General features: G+C 41.3%; 1 protein-coding gene across 5 annotated transcripts in view; it reads left to right on the plus strand.

Moving 5' to 3' along the window:
• Nucleotides 1-17,803, plus strand: part of LOC126474925 (glycerol-3-phosphate acyltransferase 1, mitochondrial) — a 427,627-nt gene that overhangs the window by 370,142 nt on the left and 39,682 nt on the right. For all 5 annotated transcript variants that reach the window (XM_050102436.1, XM_050102437.1, XM_050102435.1 and 2 more), the window contains 2 exons: nt 4,155-4,332; nt 4,427-4,635. In XM_050102436.1, the coding sequence (XP_049958393.1) occupies nt 4,155-4,332; nt 4,427-4,635 (387 nt within the window). The remainder of the gene's footprint in view (nt 1-4,154; nt 4,333-4,426; nt 4,636-17,803) is intronic.

The raw sequence follows: 17,803 nt of genomic DNA on the forward strand, positions 1-17,803 counted from the left end.
CATGTGCATTTGGTCATCCCGCAATAATGGGGGCACAAGGTTTTTATGCTGTAGTTGGGGGACAGACATGTTGCCCACCACTTCAACCAGTTTTGCGTGCGCATTGCTGGACAGGGGCCACCGCCATCCCCTCTAGCTATTCCAGTGGCCCCAGTGGTGGATGGATCCTCTCCTGTCCTTTCTTGCTCACCTCTGGTCCTACCCACCCTGGTACCCCCACCCTTTTCATTTCCCCGCACCACTCTCACTCTTTAAGAAGAGGGTCTTAGGTACAACATGATGCAGGGCTTGGGGCAGACAACGACTGCATCAGCTCGGCCATCAGCAGGAGGACAATGTCTACTGTGACCCAGCAACACGCCTACCACCCTCCCCCATCAACACCCCTCCCCCCTCCCCCCAGTGGCCCCTCTGAGCAGTCGCCCATCCCCTCATTGGGCACTGCAGCACCTGGGGTCTCCAACTTTGCAACCATTCCCGGTAGCACCAGTGCTCTTACCATTCCATGGCACAGTGGAGTCCAAGGATGTGGAGAAGCTGTTGCATCCCACGGCAGCCCAGCAGTATCCTGTTTCGAGCTCCTGCACCTCCGTCTGTGCAGCTTCCGTCCCCTCTGTGAGCTACTTCCAGCCCTACAGCCCACAACTAGCAAGCAGGAGCTGGTGGTGGTTCCAGAATTTATTTATTTTTATTTATTCGTCAAGTTCTTTAGGAGCAAATCTCCAAGGTCATGGAACATGTCAGTACATGAAATTACAACACAAAAGTAATAACAGATAAAAATAAAATGTTTATGAACCCGAAAAAAAGTCCATCCATAAGTTTAAGTAAATGCAGTCAACAATACAACAGGAATCAGCTTAATTTTTCAAGGAACTCTTTGACAAAATAGAAAGAGTGAGCCATGAGGAAACCCTTCAGTTTCGATTTGAAAGCTCGTGGAGTACTGATAAGGTTTTTGAATTTGAGTGGTAGCTTATTGAAAATGGATGCAGCAGTATACCGCACACTTTTCTGCACAAGAGTTAAGGAAGTCCGATCCAAACACAGGTTTGATTTCTGCCGAGTATTAACTGAGTGAAAGCTGCTTATTCGTGGGAGTAAGCTAATATTGTTAACAAGAAATAACACCACTTATCGACTGAACCACTCATTTCTGAGCATGGGAAGAGTTACCATACCATACGACATAAGCAAATGAAAATAAGCAAAGTAGGCTAATTTTTGTGTCGAACGATCACTCACTTCAGATACCATTCAACTAGTAAAAATGGCAGCATTAAGTCTTTCAACAAGATCCTGAACATGGGCTTTCCATGACAGTTTACTATCTCTCTGAACACCTAGAAATTTGAACTGTTCAGTTTCAGTAATCATATGCCAATTCTATGAAATTAAAATGTCAAGTTTAGTTGAATTGTGTGTTAGAAACTGTAAAAACTGAGTCTTTCTGTGATTTAGTGTTAGTTTATTTTCTGCAAGCCATGAACTTAGGTCATGAACTACGCTATTTGAAACCGAGCCAGTGTTGCACACAACATCCTTTACTACCAAGCTAGTGTCATCAGCAAACAGAAATATTTTACAGTTACCCACAATAATATCATTTATATAAATAAGGAACAGGAGTGGCCCCAACACTGATTCATGGGGCACACCCACTTGACCGTACCCCACTCAGAACCCACATCACAGCCAACCTCAACATTGTGAATAATGACCTTTTGCTGTCTGTTGCTAAAGTAAGAGGGGAACCAATTATGAGCTACTCCCCGTATTCTGTAATGGTCCAATTTCTGGAGCAATATTTTGTGATCCACACAATCAAATGCCTAAGTAGTTAAATCAAAAAATATGCCTAGCGTTCAAAAGCTTTTGTTTAACCCATCCAGTACCTCACAGACAAAAGAGAATATAGCATTTTCACTTGTTAAATGACTTCTAAAGCCGAACTGTACATTTGGTAGCAAATCGTGTGATATAAAATGATCAATTATCCTTACATACACAGCCTTTTCAATAACTTTAGTGAACACTGATGGCATAGAAATGGGTCTAAAATTGTCTACATCATCCCTTTCTCCCTTTATATAAAGCGGCTTTACTACTGAGTATTTTAATCATTCAGGAAACTGACCATTTCTAAAGGAAAAATTACAAATATAGCTAAATACAAGACTAACATGTGCAGCACAGTACTTTAATATTCTGCTAGGCACTCCCATCATATCCATGAGAGTCCTTAGTCTTCAGTGATTTAATTATTGACTCAATATCCATCTTGTCTGTATCATAGAGGAGGATTCAGACATCAGCCTCAGAAAGGCATTTGCCAAGAGAGTTATATGATTTTCTGTAGAAGCTAAATTTTTATTTAAGTCACCAGCAATGCTCAGAAAATGATTGTTAAATACTGTACATATACCTGATATCAGTAATAGAAATATTTTTATTATGAACAGACTTCATATCGTAGACCTTGTGCTGCTGAGCAGACACTTCCTTCACAACTAACCATATGGTTCTAATTTTATCCTGTGAATTAGCTATTCTATTTGCTTACCACATACTCTTTGCTTTCCTAATAACATTTTTAAGCACCTTACAGTACTGTGCATCTGACAGTGCATTCTTGGGGGCCTACCAGCCACTCTCAATACAGAGATCACACCTCGCAGGTCTATGACATGTACAGTAACTTCTGCTTGTCATAAGGGCCTCCTTGTGTAACGTGATTCTAAGTATGCAAGGACATAACTGTGTCCACACCACTATTTTCATGTAAGATGGGTGACACCATATACCACTTTCCAGATGAAAGAAGTGGTTTGAGAAACCTTTGGTAATGACCACATCACCTCTAGATATTTTAAAGAAGTGTGGCTTCCAGATCCTGTGACCAACTCCATGTGACTCCTGAAGGTTGGGGATACCTGAAAGATATTACCTCATTTATCAGGGATGTGTCTGTGCTCTTCCTGAGCTGAAGGACAGCATACAATGACATATCGCTCTGATTACATCAGATATGTTACGAGCAACTGTCGACCGTGCCGTGTTATGGATGCAGCATATTAATGAGTTGGGAAACTATATTGAACACATGTTGTAACTTGTGACCATATCCTAATAAATGTGACAGAAGTATGTGTTATCATGTGTTGGATCATTCCTACCCTTTTCTGTACCCACATAACATTCTTACTGCTTACAGCGCCATATTTTTCACCTGCTGCAGAAAGTGAAACTATCGATTAATGAATATACCTACAATGTTTCAGCATCCTGTGATGCTGATGCCTCATATGCCCACACTGCAGCACTCAGAACACTCAGTCTGGTTAAAACCAAGTGGTACAGTGCAAAATGCATGTGTTGCTTCTGGTTCATTCTTCTGTTAACATTATTCTTAATCTTACTGCCTATCTTATATCATTTTAGTGTGGCTCACTCCTTCCCCCCACCCCTCCCCTCCAACACCCATCTATCTCTCTTCTTATAGTGCTGATTTCCCTCCGTCTATCCTCTTGTCTGTTCCCACCATTCAGTTGACCGCTCATTAGAGCTTGGCCACAGACTTTACAGACATGTCTCAAAGTTATTAATGTTACCAATACCTCCTAAGCAACACTCTCCTTTGAGACATCAGTTGCTCAGCTTTAGGACAGCTGTTGATGTACATTGCTACTTGCCCACTAAAAAAATGTCAAATATTTGGCAGATTAAGCTTTTCATTTGTGCCATCCTGTTTTGTAAATGGATGTAGTGGGATGCTGGATGTAGCAGGGTCTAATAAATTGGACATCATTTTCACAATGTATACAGGAAATACTGCTGCCTGTTGTGTTAAAAATCTGAAAATTATTCCCTGTATCCTCCAATGGAAATCATTTACCATAATTTTGTAGTTATGTTTTCATGAGTTCATTTCTGTACTGCACTTAATACCTTACTCTTTTGATATTTCTTTACATTCAACAATTTCAAATTAGTGAAATAAGCTAATGGCAATGTTTTGTACAGTCAACTTACTCATCTCAATTTCATTGACATTGTGGACTGTAATAGGTCTTCACTCACTTGTGTCCTTGATTGTTTTCATTGATGTAGGCATGTTATTTCAGAAGTAACATTACACGCCATCAATTTTTCAGCTTGAACTTCTGGGTCCTGGCCTCGTTAGAAAAGACAGACGAGTGGTTTCTTTAGACGGCCAGTCAGAACCAGAACCTACTGTTTTTATTGAGCCAGTTACTATGCTGCCTAATGTTATAGAACTGTATTATTATAGCAGTGCATTACTTCCATTCTTTGCTGTGGAAGCTGCACTAGGTGAGTAAGTCTTGCACATTGTAATTACATGCTATTGTGTCAAATTAACATAGTGTTTTCAATATTTAGTTACTGTACTGTTATCTTTTTTAAGGTTCTTCCCTTTGTTCTCTCATACAATGGGAGTGTCAGTCACCACAAACGAAACAGATATCTGAAGAAGCTATCATACTGCGGGCCTATGAACTGTGTAATATACTTCAGTTTGAATTCATCTTCTGCAAACCTTGTCAGATGTTGGAAAATGTCATCATTGACAAGCTAGACAATTTCAAGTACAAAGACATTTTGTCACAGGATATAGTAAGTTTGTTTGACTTGTAATATTGTCATTAGAATAATGAAATTTAATGTTTTCATTATTTTTACATGTATAATATCATTGTAACCCACTGATCGAACACTGCACCTGCAACCAGCCCTCTTCCTTTGCTGGCTTTTAGTAATATTGCTATGTGGCATATCACCTTCACTTCTTCTCTTCTTCCTCCCCCCCCCCCCCCCCTTCCTTTCCCCCTCCCCCACACACGAGAGGAAGGAAGGAAGGGATGGATGGATGGATGGATGGATGGATTGGTTGGTTGGTTGGTTGAAAATTCATTGATTGCACGAAACACAATGTTCTCCTTCCACACCCAACCTTCTGTGCACCGTGGATTCAGGGCAACAGGCATTTATCATATTCCTAGACCAACAAAGATCCGAGTAAATAGAATAGGTTTTCAAGTATGTAGTGGCTCAAGGACATTTTGAGTGACAGTGCACAGTGTGTTGTCCTTGGGATGGACTGCTCTTGTTCACCATAAGTGTAAACAGTACCTCATCTTTGGTGAGCAGTAATCTAGAACAGTATGCAAATGACACTATTGTGCACAAGAAAGTGAAACCGTTGAGTGAATCTAGGGGATTCAGTGTAACTTAAACATAACTTCAGTTTGATTTATTAGTCTTTTCCACTGATTTTACTTTTAATAACTTTACTTATGTCTTGAGCACACTTTCATTTTTCATCAACCTTACACGTTTTGACTTTGTCATTTTCAAAGGCTACAAAAATATAACTAGAATGTGGCTTCCTAGCTTACCATTGCTATGTCAGTAACATAAAAACATTATATCACATCAATTCTTGCGCAAGAGACAGTGCAAAGTGCTACCAAGTGAAAATTTTGGAAGCCAAGTGGACTAAACCGCCAGGCGGCACTCGATACCTGGTACACGCTGCAATTTTTTTCTGTTTACAGCCACAATTTTCATCGTGTCAGCGTATAAAATAATTTCATCAGTCAATATGGGAGTGAGTTACAATGTTTTCCAAAAGATATTACAGGGTGTACATAAAGTCTGGGAACACTTTCAATTATTTATTGCACAAGAACTAAACATTGTACAGATGTCATACATATTGCATTTTGAAGAGAAACTCTGAAAGTTTACAAGCATTCGATATGCAAGCCATGAGTGACTCAGCATACATCAATACGGTAATTGAATTCTTGCCATACCTGTTCCAGCATGGCATAGTCAACTGTGGCAGTCCGCTTCTCTTTGGTGGGCCCAAGCAACCAGTCGTAATGAATTTGTTGTGACAGTAGTAAGTGGCCTTCCTTGTTGGTGGCTTCTTACCATACTTGGTTCTAAACATCCGTTGGACAGCTGTAGCACACTTGTTTTTGTCGAACTCCAACACACAGAAAGCTCACTCTGCACCTGAACTCGTCATGTTTGCGACTAGCGCTGACTATCGGCAAATTACCAAACTATGCTGTGGCAGTATACATGGGGGGGATCTTTCAGAGTTTCTCTTCAAAATGACATTTGTGTGACATCTGTACAATATTTGGTTCTTGTGTAATAAATAATTGAAAGTGTTCCCGGACTTCATGTACACCCTGTACTTTATGACCTCCCACTTCAACAACACACATACAATGTTTGGAAATGAGTTACACCATGCAGGTTTTTTGTTCATAATTCATTTCTTTTTGTAAATAATGGACTAATTTATAAAACAATGTGTTACATTTTTCTTTTTCTAATACATTGGAAGGGCACGCTGATTGGTGCTGGGTTCGACTGTCAGTTAACAAACAAGTCTTTTGTTTTATTTACAACTTACAGCACATAAATTACTACCATCGATAAAAGTTTATAAATATTTAATGAAAGTTAAAATTATATAGATTACTAGAGGGTTGTAAAGGAATTGATTAAAGTTGACACACTTAAGATACCGTACATCATATCCTCTGTAGCTGTATGACGATAAAATCGTTTTTGTAAATAAAAATCGTCGTAGATTGCCATATGGCAGTTAGGGGAAGGGGAAGGGGTCAACGGGTAATATTAATCTAAACATATTAAAAAATCCTGTAAAATTGTTTGAAATATTGTGACCATAATTATTTATAAAATGACAACTTTTAAATAAAGTAATACATATAGGTTGTGAAACCGTTATAATAGTGCTGCTGTCAACAGTTTTCAAGTTGTGCCATGCAGCATGAAGCACTGAGCAGCCACTTAATGAATACAATATGACTGACATAGCAAAGGTAAGCTAGGAAGTCTCGTTCTAGTCATTGTAACATGTCTCTTATCAATGCTGAAATGTATTATATTTTCATATTGTCTGATACCAGTTTTATGTTGTATTTTTGCAGGCTGTGAAAATGATGGAAAGTCAAAATGTATAAGGTTGATGGAAAAATAAGTGTGGTCAAGACAAGTTATTAAAAGTGCATCCAGATGGCCGCGTTGTCTCATAGCATTTTCATACAAATTGCAGCTTTCCCGCTGAGGCAGTTAATTAATGTGAAGTGAAGTGTTTCATTCCCCACCTTTGGCCAGTTTCAACTGTTTGCTGAATTTGAAATGCACGTTTTCATCTTCTGGCACATATGGCATTATGCCATAATAGAGAACTAAACATGAGATAATACACTACTGATACTCCAAGAAAATTTACATCCCAATGACCGCACTTACAAGCTTAATATGAGGTTGGGGCCTACATCTTTGTGAATCTGGAATACGACTATGCACTTTAAGCTGAATTATGCATTTTAGTATGATTTACAAAATTCCGATGTTCTCGGAGTATCATCTGATGTCCCATTTCATTTCTGATGTAATGGAAGATCTCTTAATGCTGTATACATATCAACATATGGGCTTCCTACATCTTGGTAGTTGTGCACGAGCAATAACACCTGTTTACTGGTGCTCTCTGACAATTGCTGAAACAAATTCTAACAGGTCGCGGGAAAATACTGTGAATGGTTGTTTGAAAAGCCTTACTTTCAGAGTAAACTTCATTTTATGCAAGATGAATTATGTTGCATGTGAGAATGCCCATTGAATTTCTTAAATCAAGGACTGTTTGACTCTCTTTTGAAGATTCCAGCCACTTAGAAGAATCTCAACCCCAGAAGACCAGACATTTACGTCATTATGTAAAATTTTAGTGGCACATTTGTGTGATGTACCTTAAAGTAACACACGCATAAAAGACCAATATTATATGTGAAAGCTTAGCTTTTCTTGTAGCTACACTATGTATATTAATTGAAAGCATTTACTTTTCCTGTTTGTGTGTTTGCAGTTCTTAACAGAGATGTTGCTATTGGCTGACTATATCACGTGTCGTCTGCTCTGAGGATCTGCTATCATTGGCTGATGACATCACGTGACATGAGCTATGACTGGCTTACAAAAGCACATCAAAATCTCAATTTCAATCCTTTGGAAACTAACGTGCTGTGTTTGGTGGAACTTGAATACACACTTTTATAATATGAAAACATGCAGCATACATATTGCTGCACATCGAAGATCTTTCCAAAACTCGTTTTTTTTTCTTGGGGTGGGGGTGGGGGCTGTTTGTTGCTTAAAGTGCCTGCAAATTCTACACCAGTGTATAAAACCTTAACCATTCAAAGGACTGATAAGTTTTACAGTTCTAACGGAAAGTTTACTGTCATTTAAACACCCAGGAAAAAGTGTGTGTTTTAAACAGGAAACACGGGATTTTTTTTTCCTTGTCCGCGTACACCCCATGTATCAACTCTACTTCTCTTGTTGAATAAGTGCAATCTCTCACCAGCCAATAGCAGGCTGTCTTCATGGCACTAAACAGCTGGCAACATTGTTGAAGTACCAGGGTTCACCGTCGTCGATGCAATCCCCACCGTTTCTTCCATGTGATGTAACTGTGGAGGATTGGGATGCATATGAAAAACATCTTCTACAACATTTCCAAGCTTTTGTTGGCACTGACCCCAAAATGTGTAAGGCTTTCTTTCTTTCATGGATTTCTCCTTGTGTTTATCATATTTAGTGTCACCTAGCTCCTCCTCAGGAACTTGATGAAATGTTAGTTGCTCTCTAGTTATAATTGCAAACGTACTTTTGTTATTGCTGCTTACATTGAGTTCAAACATTGTCAAAAGCATCCGCAACATTTGTACAAAGGTAATTTCACAGGCTTAGTCGTTGTTGCCAGTTTGTTACTGAAGCTCACCAGTATTCTATGCTGTTTCAGTGGTTCATGATGGTATGATAGGCCTGGACTCTGAAAGAGAAGTTCATGAACATCCATTAAAATGTGAAAATGCCTCTCTCACAGAGGTTGTGAACATTGCCTGGTCTTTTGAAGCATTTAGGGAAGCAGGGAATGAGATAGAAGCTTGGTGTGAAATAGCTGCCATTGCATCTCCTCCTCAGCCACTATTGGTTAGCTCATGGTCTCCATATCACATGGGGCAGTGCAGTGTTAAACAGCAGCACCAGTTAACACCACAACAGTAGTTGTGTGCTCCTGTCCCATTGTGCCCTTATTGCTTTGTTTAACATAAGTGGGTCATGTGCCCAAAGCATTGGGTAATGAGCAGCTGTTAAAAAAACAGTGACATATTGCATTTGTGTCCAACTTTCATCCTCATTCATCATTTATTAACAGGGATGCGAGCAATGTTTCTCGAGTGATGTTAGCCCCAAACTAACTTTATATTGAAGTACGTGTTATCGACAAGATGTTAAAAATGCAATTAGACAAGGGTGCAACATTCACTTTGTTAAGTTATCAAAACCTATGTGGATCTTGGATGACAGGCATTGTCCCCTGTTTCTTGTCGGTTGCTGAATTACAACAAATAACAAAGACCCATATTATGACAGTTTTCTACTACCACAGTGAATAAAGCAGTTGTTTGACCTTTCTAACGGTGGATGATGCCAACACTATAAACTTATTTGGGTTAGATGTCTTTAAAATTTTTGGCTTCTCTATTTCTGGCAAAGTACCGTATTTACTCGAATCTAAGCCGCACTTTTTTTCCGGTTTTTGTAATCCAAGAAACTGCCTGCGGCTTAGAATCGAGTGCAAAGTAAGCGGAAGTTCTGAAAAACGTTGGTAGGTGCCGCCACAACTAACTTCTGCCGTCGAATATATGTAGGCATGCTGTGCAGGCACGAAAACGAGCTTTTTTTTCTCCGCCCCGAGTTTCGACCACTGCATTTTCGTACATTATCCAATGAAGGAAATACAAATTTCGTATTGTTCATCTTTGAATGTAGAAGCATTTCAATGCACTACAAAAATCCGACTGGCTAGACTCTTTGGGATGTTTGTCAATATGGGAAACTCTACGTTCTGAATTTTTTCCTTCCTGTGAGAAGAGATGGTTGCTAATAGGAACTTTTATGAATTGTGAATCACATGCAGTATTCTCTTCACCATAAGAATAATATGAATATAAACATTTTGTCATGTATTCTTCCGTGTTTCCAGCTATCTCTTTTAAATCCTGTCTGCCTAATAAACTACGAAACTAGAGTGAGACAACAGCAAACGCGGAAGAATACACATATCATGTCATGTTTATATATGTATTATTCTTATGCCTAATAGTGATACAGTCAGAAATGAACCACGGCAATTGACTAGATTTTTAAATGTAAGATGACTCGGTGCAGAATGTAATGTACTAAAAGAGGCGCCTGCAAAGATTTTCAAACGGAGAAAAATTTTCGCTAAACTCTCGTTCAGAACATCTTCTATCATACGCAGTCTATTATTTGGTTCTTGTTGATCATTATCAAAGAAAGCAGCAGTGTAAGTAACAACAAATAGCAAAACTTGCCATTGTTCCATTGTTTCGCTAATGAGACGATTCCTTTTTTTTTTTATTGGATGGAAGCGGTGGTAGCACGCACAAAAGCAAGGCATGCGGTGACAGGCCGTAAACACTAATTATCAGAAAGTGATAAACAATGCATGGCACAATACAGTAATGCAATTTTAGCTTAGAGTGACGTAAACACCTGTAACAAAGAGAACGGCACTTATCAGATCAAAGAAAAATAAGCAATCAATTCAAATCAGACGAAGCACGTGAAAAAGGAAGGGTACCCGTATAAATACGGATGGAGCGCCTGACGCATAGCAATGGCTACCTGGTAAAGCTTAACTGCTAAGCTTATGACTCGAACCAAACTACTGTAGCTGTATCGTAATTCATTCGACCTAAATTATGTCTCATATTATAATGGACCAACTTTGTTTAGATTTGGAGGTGCGGCCTAAAACTTTTCGCTTATCTTGAATTTCGAGTCTCAAATTTCAGGTGCGGCTTAGATTCGGGAAATTTTTTTTTCCTTGATTTAGAGTCTCATTTTTCAGGTACGGCTTAGATTCGAATGTGGCTTAGATTCGAGTAAATACGGTACATCTGGTACTGGATCAAGTTCCATACCATCATCTGGATGCACTATGCTCTGAATTTTCCTCAGTGTTTTCAGATGTTTTAAGGTGTGCTACCAATTTCAAGGATCACGTCACAATGAAACCGACAATGCAACCCTGCTTTTTTCCTTGCGTGCCCAATCTCCATTGCTTTACAGGATCAAGTCAAAGCGGAACTCAATCAAGTTACGTTGTTTGGTGTAGTCTGTTATTAATACCTGTCCATTACCCCGTGAGGACGAACTCCTAGCATGGCTTTCCGGGGGCTAGTATTTTTCCAAAATGGACTTGTCAGAAGCCTGTTTTCAAGTGCCTGTGGATGATGATTACATATGTATCCTTGTTATGAATGCCCCCTTCTGGCTATACTGATCCAACATGTGATGTTCAGTGTCGGTAGCACCCCCATTATTTTCCGACAATTTGTGGAGCAACTCACAGGCTCTGTGCTGGGGTACATCAACTGCCTGGACTATACTGTGGTGTCTGGTTCCCAAACAAAACAGCACTTAAAGAAACTTCCTACCTTGTTTACAGTGCTACAGGCCACCAGTTTGAAAAATGTAACTTGGACAAATCACAGTTTTTTCAGCCGTCTTATCATCTGTCCCGATTTCGAAGTCTCATGTGCTGACATTGAGCCATTACGCCAGCGTGGTGACACCATTACGGTTTTGCTGCACCCTGCCAATGTCAAAGAGTTGCAGGGATATCTCAGAAAGATTGTGTACTACCATAAATTTCTTCCTGATGCAGCCACGGTGGCCCAGCCTCTTCGAGCTCTTGTTTATAATGATGTTCCTTTTCACCTGTCATTCATCTGCGAGCATGCTTTTACCCTGCTATATTCAGCACCTTGCTTGGCTACCTTCAGTCCTGGCCAGCATCTAATTTTGACCACAGACACCTGGCGGTGTGGTCATGCAGCCATTCCTGCACACAAATCCATGGACAGCTCCAAATGCCTTTTGCGAATGCTTCCAAAACTCTGGATCATAAAAACACTACTCCCAGATAGAAAAAAGAAGCCGTTGCTATTGTAAAAGCACTCAAAAAATGTTATGTTTTCCTCTACAGTTCTAAATTTAATTTGATTACTGATGAAAAACCTCTGGTTTCTCGTTTCCATCCAGTGGCGTCTCTTTCAGCAATGTATAACGCACTAATGCAGATGCTCTTTCTCAGTTGCTGATTGGCCGTGATTCAGCATCTGATCAGGATGAACTGTTGTGTATCCATTTAGATGTTGAAGCCCAAAGCTCTGTGGGTGGTTTTCCCATTACCAGTTCTCAGATTTTGGCTGCTGTTGCGGCCAATCCTGTCTTACATCACGTCGTTCAATTTGTCCAACACGGCTAGCCAGATAAACCACCAGGCTGAATGTTGGATCCTTTGCATAGTCATTATGATCTCCAACACCAACTCTCAGTTATTGATGTTTTGGTGCAATTGGCTTTTGAAGACTTACTGTCAAGAGTTAGATCCTGTCCACCTTGCAGCGGGACATCATGCGCCTTCTCCAGCTGGACCATTGTGTGCTTCTCATACAAAATTGCTGGCCTGCCACCATGTGTTTTGGCTGAGGAGATCACGCATGTTGTGTCGGCCTACCCACAGTGCACCACCCATCAGGCGGCACCACAGTCCCCTCTTTCTCTGTTTCCTGATCCCCCTAGGCTCTGAGAGCATATTCATCCTGTGCTGATTTTGCAGGGCCGTTCCGTGACTCCTTTTGGATTGTTGTAGTTTATGCTTTCTCAGAGTTTCTGTATATGGTTTGTTGCCTGTCCACATCCACAGTTGCTACAGTCTCAGCCCTGGCAAAGATTAGGTGCTTGTGACGGACAACATCTCAAAATTAGTGTCTGAAGACACTGGAGGTTTTTGTACAAAGAGTGGTATTTGGCATGTTGTGGCCATTCCATTTCATCCTCAGTCAGTTAATGAGGTGGAGTGGCTGCTCTGTACTTTTCAAAACTCAGATAAAAAAATGCATCACACTATCTTCTCCCGAGGTAGCCCTTTACAGTTTTGTGAGCTACTACAGGTTCACTCCCATTGGTGATTGTAGCCTGGCAGAGATGCTGCATGGCCACCAGCCCTTATGCTGCTTCATCTGCTCTGGCCGACGCCCAGCCAACTGCCAGCGTGCACCTCTTAGTGGTTCCATCCAGACTCCATTTTCTGGGTCTGCGTGTCTGGCTGGCGCCATAAGTGGATCCTGGAAGTCATTCATCACTGCCGAGGCTGCTGCCTCTGCATTGTTCGCACTTCAAATGGCTTAGTGTCCTGCCACTATGACCAGCTCCGCCTGTGTTTGACCGACACCATGTCAGGGACACCATTGCTCCACAGTCGCCTCCAGCACCCTTTCTGGCCCCCTTCAGCTCCTGCACCATCTTCATTCTGGGTGCCACCACTGCTGGGCAGGGTAATTAATGCCAGGCCACCTCCATTTCCATGGCCCACTGCCACTGTTGTGTTTGTCTTTCCATCTACCTGGAGGTAGACATGGATATGGCACCTCCATCACAGATGCTCTTTTACGGTTTCTTGCAGTGGAGTGGGCACCACACTTGTTCACGCCTGTGCCATTTCAAACTGTATTCTCATGTGATGGCAAGGTGCCGTCTCCAGCAGTCATCCCTTTCCAATGAAGACAGGGATATCTCCATGGTGATCAGTTTTCCTCAAGGGTGAAGAAGTGTTGTAATCCTGTATGGCATGTGCCTCCATGGCCAGCCTAAAGTGGCTGCCTCACAGTGGCACAGACAGTGCAGCTGTGCTGTGCCATGTGCAAACAGGCATATATAAGCTGGTGCCTCGGGCCTTCAGCTGCTGTAATGTTTTCGTGACTGTTGAACGCTTCCCTGTTAGACTATGCATTAATATAACCCTTTTTTGTATGTTGTAGTTATTACATCATCATTCAGCGTGGCTGTATTTTTCGTTTTATGTGGAACCGAATTAAAATGTAGTTGGTGGGAATTCCAATATTGTGTTTATGCAATGAATGTTTGCTTGTATTGATGCTATGCCCTTACAGCCCGGTGGGATGGGTATGAATAACAAACATAACGAAGGGATGGCACATGGAGGTACATCCAAAAGCAGATAAGGAGACAATTAGGACATACATTGAGGGAGAAAGAGAAAGGGAATTACAAGGAGGAGGTAAATAACCCATACTGGGAGGAGGAAATATGGAAATATTAGAATGACTGGGCTGGTTCAATAGAAATGCAACACAAATCAAGGAACTAGTATGGGGGTAGGAGCATGAAGCAAAGTGGAAACAGGGGTGGGGAGTCTGTCCTCCACCTACTTTCCAATCTCATTCCCCTCCCTCCTGTAACACATTCCAATCTTCTCGTGTTTAGATACAACCTTGCCCCACGTATCTGGGTGTTGGTCTGTGTAGGTCTTTGAAGCAACACTGTGTCATCTTCTCAGCATAAAATATGCACAACGGACATCATCTCGCATAGGCTTTGAGGCACCAATTGTTGTACAAAAGCAAACACTGAGCTTTACAACTTCTCCACAGTGCAGTAAAGTATACAGCACCTGTACGGTTGAATGTGCATGTATGAATTCGTGAAACCCAACTCAACTCTACAATGCTAATGCACTGAGGTGGGGTGGGCAAACATTCCACGCAGCTTGTGAATGCATGAGCATTACTTGATGACAAGCATAGACTGGAGCAGTCCCCAAGGCATGATGACAGATCTGTGGCAGCTAAGGCTGATAGTACACTCCTGTAACCAAAGTTGATGAGAAGTGATCACTATATAGTATTCACTATATTACAGATAACAGAAAATGCAGTGTCATCAAATAAACAAAGAACTGAAGATTTGAAATTATATAAAAAGTATGGGACTATCAATATCATGAGAAGGAAAGTTGCTACTCAACATATAGGTGAGATGCTGAGTAGCTGATAGGCACAACAAAAACACACTCACAATTATAGCTTTCAGCCGTTAAGGCCTTCATCAGCCCCCCCCCACACACACACACACACACACACACACACACACACACACAGGCACGACTGCAGTCTCAGGCAGCTGTGAGGCAGCAGCACCAGTGCATGATGGGAGTGGCGACTGGGTGTTGGTAAGGAGGAGGCTGGAGCAGGGAAGAGGAGGGATAGTATGGTGGGGGTGGTGGACAGCGAAGTGCTGCAGGTTAGACTGAGGGCAGGGGAGAGGTGGGGGAGGGGGTGGGAAGTAGTGGAAAGGGTGAGAAATAAAAAGACTGGGTGTTTTGGTGGAATGACGGCTGTGTAGTGCTGGAATGGGAACAGGGAAGAGGCTGGATGGGTGAGGACAGTGACTAATGATGGTTGAGGCCAGGAGGGTTACGGGAACGTAAGATGTATTGCATGGAAAGTTCCCACCTGCACAATTCAGAAAAGCTGGTGTTGCTGGGAAGGATCCTTATGGCACAGGCTGTGAAGCAGTCATTGAAATAAAGGATACCATGTTTGGAAGAGAGCTCAGCAATAGGGTAGTCCACTTGTTTCTTAGCCAAAGTTTGTCGGTGGCCATTCATGTGGACAGACAGCTTGTTGGTTATCATGCCTGCATAGAATACAGCACAGTGGTTGCAGCTTAGCTTATAGACCACATGACTGGTTTCACAGGTAGCCCTGCCTTTGATGTGGTAGGTAATGTTAGTGACCGGACTGGAGTAGGTGATTGTGAGTGGATGTATGGGACAGATCTTGCATCTAGGTCTATTACAGGGGTATGAGCCATGAGGTAAGGGATTGGGAGCAGGGGTTGTGTAATGATGGATGAGTATATTGTGTAGGTTCTGTGGATGGCAGAATATCACTGTGGGACGGGTGGGAAGGATAGTGGGCAGGACATTTCTCATTTCAGGGCAAGACGAGAGGTAATCGAAACCCTGGCGGAGAATGTAGTTCAGTTGCTCCAGTCCTGGGTGGTACTGAGTTACGAGGGGAATGCTCCTCTGTGGCCGGATGGTGGGAGGTAGTTGGAGACAGGAAAGATAAGGCACGGGAGATTTGTTTTTGTATAAGCTTGGGAGGATATTTTTGAGGAGCACTACCATCGCCATGGACAGTCTAAAAGCCACTGAACAAGCTGTTGATTCTTTCGGTGTACACTGGGAACGTTTGATGTCAGTGCCAACAGTTGGATGACCTGCAATGATAGATTGCTAAGAAAGTAGCTGCAGAACTCTGAAGAATCCTTGTACAGCGTTCACTACCTTTTGCACCAAGAGGTATTCTGTGCAAAAGCAGCAAAATTGGGGGACACCATGCAAGTGGTTATTTGGACAGTCAGCTATTTGAGATACCATTGTTTGATACATCAATAGTTTCACAATTTTTTAATTGAAATTGGAGAAGAATACAGTGATTTACCATACACAGTGAAGTCCATTGGCTTAGTCACAGCTGTGTACTGAAAAGGTGTTTTGCATTGAGACTGCCCGTAAATCAGTGTTTAGAGAACAACAAAAGGCTTGACGCTAAATTAAAAGGTGCAAAGTGGGTTCCCAACCTTGCATTTTTAGTGGATGCTAGCTGAGTACCTGGTGTTGCCCATGTATGTTCGTATTTCAGTTCTAGCAGCCCATCTCGTCCTTCCCTGTCTCACTGACCATCTTCTGTGCCCTTCTTTCTGTCCACCTCTTCCACCCCCCCCCCCCCCCCTCCTTGTCCATCTCGTCCCACCCTCCTCTGTGTCCACCTGCTATTCTCTTCACTCTTTGTCCATCTCCTCCTCCCCCTCTCTCTCTGTTCATCTCTTCTTTCCTTTCTGTGTCCATCTCCTCGTACCCCTCTTACTGACCACCTCCCCATTTTCCTCTTCTCTGTCCATCTCCTCCTCCACCTCAGTCTGTATCGTACAGTGATATAATTTGGTAGGTACGTTCAGTGGCTTATGTGGATACTAACTACTAAATGTGTTGGTAATATATTTAATAGGAAGGAAGTAATAAGTTTAAACATAATGATGTCACGCCTGATATGACAGTTTTACTGCTTGAACAGTGAAAATAAAGTAAGTGGTAAACTTTTTTCATTTCATCATTTTGTGGGGGTTGGAAGTAGGAAAAAGTTCAACAAAGGTTTGAAATTGTGTGTAAAGTTTGTCGTAAGTTACTGAGTGCTCTCGTTCTCAAATACTGGGTAGTGTGCACAGTAGCTATACATTATGCAATTCGTGCATTGTGCAACAAATAGTATGGAAGTATGGATTAAACACACATAAGATTGTATAAACATTGCATTGATTACTTTGAACCATACCATGTAGCACATATCATCAACAAATAAAAGCATTTTGATAAATATGATAAAGTTCAAAAGTCAGACCATAAATAGCTATCTCAAAGATATATGTTTTTCCCTAATTCACGTAATATTCTTCAAATCGATAAGTATCTTCTACTACACACTTTCTAAAGTAGACTGTGTTCTTCCTCAGTAGTCAATGTATCTTGTTACTGCATTTCATCAGAATTGGCTGAATGGATTAATAATAATAAACATAATGATAAATTAAAATGTCATGCGTGATGCAACAATTTTTTATGCTTCTCAGTTTTATGTTTTCATATCTCATGAACTATGTGCCGTACAATGATAAAATTTTGCAGGTACATTCAGTGGTATATGTGAACAGTGTCTGCAAAATGTGTCATGAAAATGGTTGTAAAGAACTAATAAATTAAAACTTA

Source organism: Schistocerca serialis, chromosome 4, assembly GCF_023864345.2.
Source record: "Schistocerca serialis cubense isolate TAMUIC-IGC-003099 chromosome 4, iqSchSeri2.2, whole genome shotgun sequence".
NCBI classification, from domain to species: domain Eukaryota; kingdom Metazoa; phylum Arthropoda; class Insecta; order Orthoptera; family Acrididae; genus Schistocerca; species Schistocerca serialis.